Here is a 14,496-nt window from a genome sequence, read left to right as displayed (position 1 = left end):
TTCCATGGTGTTAAGGGAATGTATTTTCATAAGGAATCACACTGCAGTGTTTGTCCTTGTCTTAGCTGCATCCTGAACTAAAATAAAAATTAATGACCAGCATGAATTTTTAACACTGAAATGATCCCATTCTTCCCCTGACTGACAGGGCACACTTCAGAAGGCTTAAAACCAACTTCCTGCAAGCCAGGCAGGGTGACTTGATAAGAAAGTGGAATTTAAGGCAATTAAGTGCAATCTGAGCCATGAGAATATGTTTGCAGACTGCAATTCTACACCAGCTGTTTTCAATGACATTCCAACCATACAATGAAGATTTTACAAACCACGTTTATTTAACGGTTGAATTTTCTGCTGTGGGTTGATAATATGCTGTCTGAGGGACTGAGTGACTTCAATCTATGAATGAACATGGTGAGATGAATTAAAATTAATGAACAGAAATCAGCTGTTCTTTGAGTAGGATGAATACAGATTACCAGTGAAACACCTGCACAAGCAGAACACCAAAATAGGGAAGAGTGAAGCATAAAATCTCATATCTGACTTGTGACTTTAAAAATTGTGTAAAAAGGATATATTTAAAATGTTTGTATTTCTAATGTGAAAGTATCTAACAACTATATATCTATGTCTGTTTAGAAAGGATATATATGTTCCTGTTGTGGTCTCAACTGTGTCATTTTTCAATGTAGCTGTATAGTTGAGGTAATAGAGACAAAGACTTTGCCTCTTCCAAGAGTTCACTGAACATTGTAATTCAACAGGTATTAGAGACATTGATAATACACATTTTAGAAAGCCAAGAGTGAATGATGGTGCAGGCAAATCCTTTTCTTTCCAGCTCACTTTGTGTTTTCTAGAATTTTCTCTTGTGAAAATTCCTGGCATTTAATTTCTTTCTGGTAGAAAAGACATAGATGAGGTGAAGAAAACCCAGAGAAAACTCCTGTCTTTTATATCTACAATACCTTTTATATCCCTTTATGTCTTTTATGTGGGCAGTAATACAAGTATCTCTGGGAAGCAGAAACATTTGGGTTTTAAACAAGAGGAAAATGAGATGTGTTGCCTTGTGCTAGAGAAAAAAAGAAAATGCAGTTTGTGGGAGTATTTAGTGTTGCTGTCCTCAGCCTTTGTTTTGTAAGAACAAGAACAGAGAATTGAAGTAAACAAAATATTTGGACCTGATCCTGCAATTCCTACATGGGCAAAATTCCCAACAGTCCCAAGGGAAGTTTTGTTTGTGTTGGGAAAGCCGGATTTGGGCCCATTGTTTCCAGTTAGGAACCAGACTTGTGTTTATTATCTTGTGATAGACATCTCATGGCCTTAACAGCTCAGATTCCTTAGCCCTGTGTCCCTGAATCTGGAGGGGTGATTGACTACCTCACTTTCACCCTCATTCCAGATGATTTCAAAAACCACGTTCTTCAGCAATGCTTAGCTTCCTGCAACACTCCTGCCTCCCTCCTCCTGTTGAATTTAAAGGTGGTGGCTTTTGGCTTGCATGTGTGTGATAAGAAGGGTGGTACTTTCTGCTTGCTTCCCTCTGGTATTAATGACTATACAAGATGAAGAGCAGTCAGTGGACAGCAGGTTCCCAGTATGAGATTGTCTTTGCAAGCATATGCAGTTCATCTGGGATAAAATTACCAGCTGGTGGTTGTGCTGTTGGTGGCCTGTCTGTGAGTGTACCCAAAGCATCCTTATTCCCAATCAGGAGGACTAAACCTGGGAGCCCTTCTTTTCTGAGGGACTTTTAGAGAGAAAAGTAAAATCCACATCGAGTTCCTTGCCCTATGGCAGAGACAAATATAGCTAAGTCTTTCCTGATAAAAGCTTTTTTGTTACTTGATGAAATCATTAATATTACAAATGCCTTGTGCAAATCTATTTGCAGATTGCTGATTTTGGACTCTCCAACCTTTATCATAAAGACAAGTTTCTCCAGACCTTTTGTGGGAGCCCACTGTATGCTTCCCCTGAAATAGTTAATGGACGGCCTTACAGAGGCCCAGAGGTAAGAAGGGTCAGTTTTTCTGTGGTGGTATGGGGATGTATTTGAAGATAATGTTCTTGAGGGGTAATCTTAATGCACACGTTACTGTACTCATGAGGTCACTTGGGTCTGTGCCATATTTGAAGCTGCTTCACTTTTGTTTACATTGCCTGTGGGTGGTTAGTGAGATGTTAGATACAACTTTGACCAGCAGTAGGTGCAGCTGGACATGATGCTGCTCTTGTGGTGCTAAGGGCATGCAGAAGGGCAGGGATTAACTTTCCTGGGCTTCACATGTGTTGTGTCTGTATTTCAGGTTGACAGCTGGGCCCTTGGTGTATTGCTTTACACTCTGGTTTATGGAACGATGCCCTTTGATGGCTTTGATCACAAAAATCTCATCAGGCAGATCAGCAGTGGAGAATATCGTGAGCCAACACAGACTTCAGGTATAAAAAAGGACAGTACTGAGCTGACAGCAATTCAGAATGGAACATTTTGTTTGGCTCCTTTCAACATGGTACAGTGTCACATTAGAATGATGTACACCAAAAAAAATCTCATTTCCTACTGAGTTCATCTGCTATAAATTCCCATCTGGGTACAGCACTTTGCAAAAGCCCTTTCAAAATTAAAGTTTTGTAGCAGATAGATGTTGTTGCTTTGGGGAGCTGTAATGGGTTCTTTTGAGTAGATTTGTGGCAGTGGAAGGTCTGATAGCTATTGCAAGCTGGATAGTTCAGATGAGCTGTAAACTGCTACAACATACTGGTACAGATCAGTCCTCTCACTACTCTGTGGGCTGTCACAAGCAGAGAGAAGGTGAGTGGCCAGAGCAACACAGTCTCTTATTAAAGAAGACAGGCCAAAACCTGAGTTAATGCTACTGTGTTCACACTGGCTTCTAGGATAGTACGTTAAGCAGTGACCTGACAGAAAAGTGGCAACTAAGTCTGGCTCATTGATGATAATGACTCTTTCCAGCCTTAAACATCTATGCAAATATAATATTTAAATTAATATTTATCTTGTATCGGTTGTTTGCCATTCCTTTCAGTTTTCTGTCTTCTCACTCTCTGTATGAAAATAAACCTTTACAATACACAGAAGACTACTACATTGTTCATGGAAAAAGTAAATACAGAAGCAATAATGTGTAAATCATTTAAAATATCCCAATTCCGTTTTATTTTCCTCTAAGTTTTGTCATTAGAGTCAATAGGTTGGTGACTTCCTTCAGTAGTATGGAACTATTCACTGTGTAGTACAGTACAAACATTAATTTATTGGATAGTGTACATTTTCCAGAGTGAATCATATTCTTCTGATAAAAAGTAGTGCTCAGAGGCATTTTCCATCATTGACTGGTGGTCAAAGCCTTGTTCCCTTTCTCTGTAGTATGGAGCATTATTTTTGCTCATTTGATTGTCTTCACACTTTCAATTTAAACTGACATACCTAAGAATGCTCATGTTCTAAAGATGTTAAATGCCATTCTTCATCCCTAGATGCTCGTGGTCTTATCAGATGGATGCTGATGGTGAACCCTGAACGCCGAGCAACCATTGAAGACATTGCCAACCACTGGTGGGTTAACTGGGGCTACAAGAGCAGTGTCTGTGACTGTGATGCCATGAGGGACTCTGAGTCCCCACTGCTGGCACGGTTCATTGATTGGCATCACCGTTCCACTGGACTCCAACCAGAGACTGATACCAAAATCAAGTGCCTTTCCAAGCCCAAAGGTCCTGAAGTCACACTAGAGAGACAAAGGTCTCTGAAAAAATCAAAAAAGGAAAATGACATTGCACAGTCCATCCAGGAAGGAGGAGCTGAAAATGCAACCAAACCAACCTCCAAGAGACCCAAAGGCATCCTGAAGAAAAGGAGCAACAGCGAACATCGCTCTCACAGTGCAGGTTTCATTGAAGGAGTTGTCAGCCCAGTGCTACCCTCTGCTTTTAAGCTGGAGCAAGAGTTGTGTAGGACTGGCGTGGCCATTAAAAGTATTGTAGAGGGAGAGGTAGCTGGTAAATATGGCACTAAGCAGTCTTCACTAATGCCAAAAAAAGGAATCTTGAAGAAGACTCAGCAGAGGGAGTCTGGCTATTACTCCTCTCCAGAAAGAAGCGAATCTTCTGAACTCTTGGACAATAATGATGAGACAGTAAACAGTGACACTTCTCCAGGGGTCACAGAGCCATCCAGAAATGGGTCTTACATCCATTCCTGCAGGCGTAAGGGCATCTTGAAACATAACAGCAAGTATTCTACCAACAGCACTGAACCTGCTTTGATTAGCCCTGACACACCAACGCTGGAGGCCATGGAAGAAATGGTCTTGCCTGGGGACGCATTACCTCGAAGCTACAGTCGCCCTTCCAGTGTAATTAGTGATGACAGTATTTTATCCAGTGACTCATTTGATTTGCTGGATTTGCAAGAGAACAGGCCAAACAGGCAGAGAATTCGAAGCTGTGTCTCTGCTGAAAATTTCCTCCAGATCCAAGACTTCGAAGGACTTCAGAACCGCCCACGGCCACAGTATCTAAAGCGTTACCGCAACCGTCTGGGGGACAGCAGTTTTTCTCTTCTTACAGACATGGATGATGTGACTCAGGTCTACAAGAAAGCCCTAGAGATCTGTAACAAGCTCAACTAGCAGAGGGAAGATGGAAAGGGGAGGGAAGGGAGTTATTCTGTGTACCTTTATGATGGAGTAAGCCAGGTCACTGATTTGCTGACAATGGTAGGTTTTGATTCAGAGTAGCTGACTGTACCTACTTAGCTGAACTCTGAGTAAAGTTGCCCCAAAGCCATCTCACACTTCTCTAATTTTGTCCTCAAAATATTACCTACATGACCAGAGAAAAACCTTTGGTCTTTTTATCTGTGATGAAAGCACATCAGGAGCTAGCAGACAAAAGCGTCAAAACTTGATGGCTCGAAGTCAAAGCTAGACAGAATTAAAACTGGAAGTGAGTGGCACGTTTTGAGAGGTTTGTAATTAATATTAGATAAGCTTTATTAAGAGAAGAGCTGAATTCTTCAAGTCAGATTTGGATGCCTTTTAGAACAAGAGGCTTTATCTTCCTCTGAAGTTATTTGTCTGAGTACAGTGATAGCACAGGGGGAATCTTTGTCTTGCATTATGCAGGACAGCAGGCTAGATGGTCAGTATGATCCCTTCCACCAGAGTGACCTGAGAGGTTCTGAACATGTTCTAAGATTTGAAAGACTTGCCCCAGAAAAACCTCATGAGGTGTTTGTGGACAAGCAATGGAGCAGGCATTCATACCTGGACCTCCCACAGTGTCCAGAGCCATTGCTCTTCAGTGAATAGAAAGTTCTAAAATTGTTTCCAACTACCAGCAAAAATGGAGCCACAGAAATTATAGTGGCAACTGGAAGGAATGGATGTTATCAGCAGCTAAATGACTTTTTAAGGCATTTCAACCATATGTTCAATCTGTTACTCTTTCAAAATGGCCAGCCAGATGAATGCCCAAAGACAGATCTGACAAAGGGTCTCAAGGGTTAACTGACCCTCCAATCTGGAGTTCAGTCACTGTCAGCAAATAGTGCCACCTTGCTGCTAGCTTGTAGTATTTGGGGGTGACAGTAGTTTGCAACCAGAATGTTAGGTAAGGAAAAGGTTGTAGAATGTAGGAAATGGATAGAGGTCAGAAAGTTAGTGGGAAGATGCCTTTCTGCAGGTGAAAATGTTTCTAGTTTGGTGGTAATGGAGCAGAAAGAATTGAGGGATGAAATGATAATGGTAGATTTAATAAGTTAGCATAAAGTTGTGGGCCTGCTTCTATCTAGTGTAGCTGGTACTGAGTATGAAATGATACCAGTTTGAAAAAAGAAAAAAGGATATGTGTTTGTGTTCTCAGACATAGCCAGCTATCCAGACCGAAGGCTTCAACTCCCATAAAGGTACCACATGGGTCTACTGGATTACCTGAATGTAAGCCTATGTCAGAAAGGCACTGTGTGTTTGACAGGCCTGGGCAAACTGGAATCTTCAGGCCCATTTCAGTCTCATGTCTATGAGCACGTAGCCCGGGGCTTTCTTGGAGGTGCACTGGTGTGATTAAATCCCAGGTTTCAGCTGATGGTGTCAAATGATCCACAGCTGCAAAGCTTGTATCCACACTCATACCCAGAGCAAAGGGACATGAGGCAAGTTCTGATCTCACTCCTGCCCTGTAACTGGAACTGAAAGCAGAGTTTGACTCACTGTGTCCCAAATCCTAGGGATGGTGCAGAAACCGATTAGAGTTCCTCTGGGTATTCCTTGGGAATCGGGGATGAGTCCATACATTGTTGGCATCCGAGACAGGGAGCTATTTCACTTGCAGATTCCTCTTATTCAGTGTGTCATGGTACTTAAGTCTGCTGGTTCCTCCTAAAAATTAAGTGGGCTACCTAGCATAAAGATGAACCAGCTTGAGTTTCTTAAATCAGTTAATCTGCCTCTGTGGAGAAACTTTATTTTTTACTTATTCACTTACACTGGACCAAATTTGACTCTGAAATAAACGGTGTCAATACCATGAAATCTCTGAGAGAATACTCTCAGGTGGTCAAGTGAAATGTGGCTCACTGTCATTTGCTCAGGAAGGGCAACTGCAGGTGGTGTCTCTACAGATGTGTACCTCTCTGTATGATATTCAGACGTCTCATCTCCTCTCACAAGCCCTGCATGTGCTCTTTTACCCCATCCCAAACCAGCACCCATTTTGCAGTGTGTTGAATTAACAGGTTTGCTGTGGTGCATTTTCAAACAACTCTATGTAGTCTCCATGGCCTTTCTGAAGCAAGGGGGGATGTGCCTTGCAGCCACAGCTTTTCATGCCCTGGGGTGTAAGAGCTGCATCCTCAGCTGGTGTGAGTCAGTGCTGTCCTGTTGAGGCCGGAGCATCACACCTTCCCTGAACATCTGGCACTAAACCTTGAGTGGATTTATAGAGGTTTCAGGAGGAAGGGGAGGAAGCTCAGCTGGCTGTGGCAGGGAAGGAGGAGCACTCTGAAGGCTCCTGTCTCCAAGGCTTTTGCCCAGGCCTGCTTCCTTGTGTACAAATGTGAATGAGTGAGTGACTGCTTGCTGCCAAACTGGAAATGTTATGTAGGGATTTACTGGCATGTTACTGGCATGTTACATGTTTACTGGCATGTTATCATTCCTAGAAGAGAAGAAAAAAAAACTTGACTGCACATTGTTACTATTAGTGTTGTGATTCTTATTTAATTTTTTTTGTAATACAAAGTCATCTTTTTTATTTGAATTTGTCTTTTTTTTATTTATTGGTCTGAAAGCCATTTCAAAGTTATAATAATATATTTGGTGTAATTTAATTGGTGCAACATTATTTTACAGCTCCGGCCAAAATTGTTTGGTGTTACTTTTTGGGTTTTTTGTTTTTTTCTCCCAATCCTTGGTTGGTTTGAGCTCTATGAGGCACACAGGGAAAAACGCTGGATAATCACCCGAAGTGTTTGTATTTTTAATCTGATACTGTTTTTTATTAAATAAAATGAAATTAATGTAACTGTGAAGAGTCTCTCTCTCTCCTTTTTCTTTTTCGCTGTACATCAGCGTGAGCCAATGCCAAATGGTAATGAACTTGTCATGCAGAAATACAGCAGCATCTCAGCACTTTGTACCAAGTTGTTTATGCAAACCTCCTTGGCTCATTTGTGCATTTGAATATAATGTGGGTGGCCACAGAGACTCCCTTGCTGTGAAGCATTTGGCACTGCAAAGCACGCAGAGCTTTCGGCTCTAGAAAAGTTTGGTGGAGAATAGCTGGCTGGGGGTTTTCTGTTGAAGATAAATGAGGTTTGTGGGCCAGGTATGCTGTAGGTGAGACAGAGCTGGCTGAGCAGACACAGCACAACTCATTTGTAGCTCAGAGACAGATGGTCATGGTCCTTTCTCCTCCCCATCTGGAAAAGGGACAGTTTATTGACAGTGTTTTTGTTGGTAAAATTTAGGGGATAGGAGCAGTAATTTGATAAAAAAAAAAAAGACTGATTGTCATTCACTGCTGTCGAGTGTGTGTTGATTTTGGTTAGATGGCTTTGAACAGCGTAATCAGCTGGTGAGAGGGGAAAAAGGGTGGTCAGTTTTCATTTTTTTTGGAATCCCCATGCTCACCAGAAGGCTTTAGATTTTTTTTCTTGGAAAACAGGTGGGCATCATAAGGGAAGCTGGGTATCAGGTGTGCTGTGTGTGCTGAGGACTTGTTAAAATAAAGGAAATGGTTGGCAATGTCTTCGTATTGGCTCTGAGCAAGACACCATTAAGCTTCACCCTTGATGCAGCCAGCCAAGATACCTGTGGTGTGTATTCTGCTTTTTTAAATTACAGGCAGTTTGGATTAGGATTCAAGGTTTGGATATTATGATAAAAGAAAAAGGCTTTAATTGTTCTAATTCATTTTCTCTCTCTTGAGCTGTTTAAAAGAAGAATCCATGGCTGTATCTGCTAGATTACAACCACTTAAAACCCAGTGGGAATCAGGGGAAGAAGCCAGTGGTGCAGAAGGGTAAGCAGGCGTTACATTACAAAAGGAATGATTATCTGCTGTGTGCTAATTGAGTCAGGAATTATGAGGTGTATAGTCAAAGTCAGCAGCACGCCTGTTCTTGCACCTGAGGTGAGTAAGGTCTAATTGTGCTGGTGGTGGAAAATATACTGCAAGTCTCTTCTGTAACAGCAATTATGAAACAACCTTTTTTTTTTTTTTTTTAAACACGCTAGTTAAAAAGTGGAGCTGAGGGCAAACTGTTTCATTTTTAAAATAATGACTTTTAGAAAGTTCTGGATGGCCGGGCATGCTGCACATTTGTGGCAAGCTCTGAGGAGTACATGTTTGTACAGCTCTGAGAGTGCACAGCTCTGGGGTGGGGTGGGAGCTCAGAGATTTAATTTTCCTGTTTATTACAGAAGATAAGTACAGAGCAGTATGCCTTAGCTGAAGTCACATAGTAAATCTGTAGACAGACCTGCTCTTCTTTTATGTTAACTGTGTAGGCATTCCAGTGTTTCTCAGAACTTGTAGAGTTTTTATGGTTTGGGCAAGAAAGGAGCAAGGAAGCAAGAGAGGAGCATTTTCAGTTACTGCAGACAAATGAATTTGCAGATAAATTTGTTAATTGACTCCATAAGCATGTGCAGTAAAACTTTGCAGCAGCAGAGCCTCAGTTATAGCTACAGGGTAAGTCATAGCTAGCCTAATGAAAGGAGATGTCTGATACTTATGTAAATTTGGTATATATAAGAAGCTTATCAGTTTGATTCGACACTTATCTCAGTGATTCACAGCTCATTTTAATGAGCTGCTTCTGGAGACAAATCTGCAGGAATGCTTTTGTTGAGCCAGTAGAAACTCCGATGTTTCTAGCATCAGCCCGTGGTCTCTTGTACCTGTTTGAGGGTTGCCCATTTCAGAGTTTCAACTGGAAGTTTTGCCACAGCAGCGAACAAGCTGAGTTTCCACTGCATTATTGGTATTTACAATTCAACTGCAGCCTTTATTTATTGTCTGGTGGAGCTGTTTTTTCCTTCTTGCCAAACCAAGACATCTTTCCCATAAAAGACTGAGTAATTTGGCTGGAGAAGCAACTTTTTTGGATAGATGATCTGAGCATTTTGTTTCTGGCTATCTCTCTCTATTCCTTACTCCCTGCCCCATATTTCCCGGAATTTTATCAGTGCAGAAAACCCTTTGATTTGCATGTCATGTGGCCACAGAGAGCCCTGAACTTTTAAGGAAATTATATTTATTTGCACTGATACTTAATTGTTCCTTGGGAAAGCATTTTGTAAGACAATTTTATGAATCTCCAGAAGACTCCTCATCACAACTCAAGTTCATGCTGAGTATTGCACCAGGCTCAGGGCCACGAGGGAGTTAGGTAGGTGACTGCTATCAAAATAAGGAAATCAGCTGTGGGTGCTGCCTATAGGTCTCTTCTGGGTCAGGACATCACCCAACTTCTTTATTCAGCAAAGCATCTTGACTGCCAGTGTGAACCCAGCTTTTTCTTAACACTGAGCACCTTTGAAAATCCATGCCTGACCTGTCTCACAATGAGCACCCTGCACTGAAGCCTTTGCTGTCAGAGACCATGTGGGAATGTTTGGCATCAACCTGCCTTGACATTTTCTTTTTTGCCCTTTCCCCTTTCACTTTATCCTATTTTCTTAACACAAATAAAGCGTGAATCTCTCTCTCTCATAGCCCAAATCCTGCTTGCTGCCCTGTTTAGCTTTGCTCCACAGACTGCATAAATCTCCTGTCAGGACAGGGGGCTGAACTTTGCTCCCAAGGTCCTTTGGCAGCTCTAACCCTGGCTGTGGCATCACTCAGCCTCAGAGGCCCTTGGGATCCATCTCTGCAGTGGTGGCTCCAGCACTGGTCCTTTGCAGCAGACAGCTTTTCTTCCAGGATGCAGAAACCATGGATGGGACCCTGAGCTAACAGCAAGGAGCTCTCTGAAAGAGGCACCAAGCAGTGGGACAATTGCAAAGCTGGGCTGCCAGGACAAACAGGCTGGACTGACCCAATAAAAATCCCTGGAAGCTGGTGATGAGATTATACCCTTCCCAGCAGGAATCCACTAAGAAAACTGTGGTCCTTTCATAGGCTGGGGAGATGCTAATGCATTTAGAAATACGAGGAAGGAATAACTGTAGAAGGACTGTCTGAAAAGCTGTGGAGGAGGGAGAATTTTTCTTATGGCTCTGCAGTACATAGAGTTTATTAAGAAACCCTTCCAAATTTCAGCCTCAGAGATAATAGGACAAGACATACTTTAAATAGAACCAAAGGGAAAACAAATTCATAACAGATGTTAGAAAATATGTAAATATATATTTGTATTTACATATAAAGCTCTAGCCCTCGCCTGCCAGGCAAGATTGCTAGGACCAGAGTGTGTGTCATCATCCCAGCTGCACTGGGAATTGTCAAAAATATTTCTTTAAATGTTTCTTCAAACTCTGTTGTTCTCTTTAGCTGCACGTCCCACAGCTTGATGATTTAATCAGAAGATTTCTTGAGACAAGGGATCTGCTGCCTGAGAAGAGATCTTTGCTAAATTCCCATACAACTCGGTGCCACAAGGAATGTTCAGTTAGCTCCAGCCCTTAGAAGCCCCAAGGTAGTTAAGCCCCCTGCATTCCCAGGCAAAATTGTGTCAGAGTGGAAAGAGGAATGGGTAACAGTCAAGTATTACATCCCCAGATGGTGCAAACTGATGGTGACCCGACCTGGACAAGCATCCAGCCTTAGAAACCAAATTCCTATCATTGTGAAACTGTGACTGGATTGAGTGGGAATGGTGTCCAGCCCCATGTGCTCACCATTTGATCTCTCCATATGAGGAATTCTGTATTTTTAAAAGTAATGTCAGAAATACCTGTTTCAACTGTCCACATGTGAATTTTTGAAACCAGTGGCCACCATCTGCTCTCTCTGACCTCAGCCTGAGCTGTGGTTCCCGTGTGCTTACACGGATAAGGCTTATGGACCTCAGGCTAGACATTTCAAAATAGATACTCTGAAATCTTGAGCCTTTCCTTAGCTGTCTGGGGTCTTTCAAAACACTGACACATCAGGGCATTGTAAAATTTTGGGGAAGTTGAACATTTTTTCAGCTGAATAGGAGTTTTATCATTAGTGGTGATTTTTTTAGGAAATCAAAATGTTTTTAATTTCTCAGGAGTGTATGACTGTGAGTACTGCATAGAAGACAGGAATCTTCATTCCCTTAGAAAAACAAGACACTTGCAAAGCTTTCAACAGCCCCAGAACTTGTGCATTACAATTCAATAAATCTGTCCTTTCCTAAGGGAAATGATGCTTCGGTCAAGTTTCTAACGTGGTTTTATCCCAGGGTATCCCACCAGACTAGTCAGGGTAGGCATGGAAATTGTCCTGCTTTGACTTTACTAGAGAAGACAAAAAAAAGCCTAGATAAGTAGCATGTGAACAACCTCACCTGGCCTACGAAGAAATAAATAATAATAAACAAATGCAGAGACAACCTTCTCTTGCACAGGATATGAGTGAATAAATTAATTTCCTCCTACTGTTTCGTGCTGAAATTGGAGATTTACTGAAGCTTCCCTCATTCCCTTTTCCAGGGCAAGTACAAGCAGTTCGGTTTGCCCAGGAGAGGTGCAGATTTGTCCCTTGTCACCATTTGCAGCAGGAGCACAGTTGCACAGATAGTGGGACCCTGCTGGCTGTCCTGCTGAGGGAGAGCCCTTAGAGCCCCGCCCGGGAGCCCGGGGACAAAAACAACTTTAGCGTGAGAGAGGGATCAGAGCCCTTAATGTGCTCTAATGGGGCTGCCAGGGACAGCTTTTGTTAAAGTTCTGCCATGCAAACAGAGGAAGATTTGCATGTTTTCCCCTCTGACATCAGCACACTCCCCAACACCTGCAAAAGCACCCTTGCCACAGAGGGCATCTCTAAAAATAGTTGAGAAAATTCACGTGTTGTGAGCAGACCTGATTGCTTCAAACAGCAGAAAAGCCTTTTTTGTCAACACACTCACTAAACCATAATTTAAACTGTACTGTTCCACCACAAAGTTATCTTGCTTTTCTTCTGGCAGAGCTGGTACTGCTGAGACAGGAATTCCTGCATTAGTTTATCTGCCTTCTCCCTTTAAACCTTTCCTCTGAAGAAGCCTCAATCAAAAGCTGAAACAAAGTCCTCCAGTCATAGAAACTAAGCTCAAGTCAGTTTGAGGAATTGGACAAAAGTGACATCACTTTTGACCAGTGAAAACTTGTCCACAGTCCTGCATGAACATTCCGTGTCTAGCGCCAAATTCCCAGAAATACTGTGAGACCATACTGACTGACTGCCCACTAAATGAAAATGTGTTGGAAGCATCAGAAGGCTTTAGATTAATTTAGACCCATGCCCTGCAATATACTCCTCACCACACACAAACACTTGGTGGACTGGCTTTTGAGAGGACAGCAGAAAGTCTTCAAAGCTCAAAGGAGAGATTTGGGTTTTCACCACTAAAGCATCCATACTTTCCTTCACATGGATGTGAATAGAAAGCCTTTGTTCAGATTAAGCCAAGGAGAAATAAACTGTTGTTGGAAGGTCATTTCAGCTTGCTTTGATGGGTGAAGAATAACTAGAAAAAATAACCAAATGTGGTCGTCTTACCAGTGATTGCAAATACTGTCTTTCATCAGAACAGGCAAGGTTTTGTTAGAAATCTCTATTTTTGTGTTGGACTAATTCATTGTAGGTGCAGACTAGAGGTTTTCTAAAAGCTTTAGCTATCACGGTTCCTGAGTGTCCCACTTGAGGCACTCTGGGGAGTTTTGATTTCTTAGAGAATGTATGGTTCCTAAAAGGAAACAGCAATCTATCTTGCAGGTCTTGGTGGTTGCTTCTTTGAGTGGTGCATCCAGGAAATTATGAGTTCAGCTAGTTGTTAGCAGAGGAACAAACTCCATTAATCTGTTCTCTATTGATATCTGAGGCTTTGCTTGGATTTCATACTTCACCATAAAGTAAATCTACCACCAGGCTGGTAAGCAACCATGTTAAGTCCATCTTCCAGCAAACCACCACCACTTTTATTAAGAAGAGTTTTGCCACAACTAATGAATTCATTTTAAAGGGAGGGTAGGGAGAGGACCCATTTGAAATGAGACATTTAAAATGTAACTCTTCCAGTATTTCCTGTAGTTTAGTCTTTTTTATGAAATCTTCCTCCTTATCTCTCTGGTATGAACCCTGATTCACTAAATTACTTCTATAAACAACTTTCACATGTTTAAAAGTAGGCCTGTCTGTTGTTTGCTGACTCAGGATCATGGCTTTCTATCTGACAGAGAAATGCTACCCAGGAAAATCCCCAAAGGTCAGTTTTAGTATCATTTTTTGACATGAAGTCAAAGAGGTTGGCAAAAATGCTTTCATAGTGGTTTTCCTGAAAAAAATCAGCAATATTATATATCTGTCTTTCTGCAAATATGAAGCTTTGGTACAAACCACAGCTTGCCTGGCTATGTCCTGTTTTCTTCTTCTATTCTGAGTATTTATTTCTGCAGATAAATGGCTTGCAGTAGTCCATCATACAAATGGTCATTAACAAATCAAAGCTGGAATTTTCAGAAACAGTCAGCAGAAGCCCAGCTCTACTGTTGTTCAAGTTTCTGGCAAAATCCCTACAGATGTTATTTTTCTTTTTCTACAGATAGCCTCTCATAAGCCTATCCTATACCCAGAAGAGTACTTCCCATTTCTGGTAGAATCATTGTAGGAGTTATTACATAAGGAATGAACATTTTGGCAACATAATAATGAGAACCCTGATCTTCTTTTATGTAATTATGGATTCAGAAGGAATTGAATCAGAAAGCTTAGTGATGAAGAGAAAAACTGAAGATGTTGTTTTAGTACATCCAGGGTCACTGTCATATTTAATTTTGAAGCCCATAA

General features: G+C 41.7%; 1 protein-coding gene across 1 annotated transcript in view; it reads left to right on the top strand.

Moving 5' to 3' along the window:
- Positions 1-7,564, top strand: part of NUAK1 (NUAK family kinase 1) — a 46,014-nt gene extending 38,450 nt beyond the window's left edge. Inside the window, exons 5-7 of the mRNA XM_079303473.1 lie at positions 1,904-2,023; positions 2,319-2,451; positions 3,511-7,564. Coding sequence (XP_079159599.1) covers positions 1,904-2,023; positions 2,319-2,451; positions 3,511-4,664 — 1,407 coding nt within the window. The 3' untranslated portion in view covers positions 4,665-7,564. The remainder of the gene's footprint in view (positions 1-1,903; positions 2,024-2,318; positions 2,452-3,510) is intronic.
- Positions 7,565-14,496: the final 6,932 nt, after the last annotated feature.

The sequence above is a fragment of the Erithacus rubecula genome (assembly GCF_903797595.1).
Source record: "Erithacus rubecula genome assembly, chromosome: 4".
In the NCBI taxonomy this organism is placed as follows: Eukaryota; Metazoa; Chordata; class Aves; order Passeriformes; family Muscicapidae; genus Erithacus; species Erithacus rubecula.
This window is presented reverse-complemented; position numbering and strand designations above follow the sequence as displayed.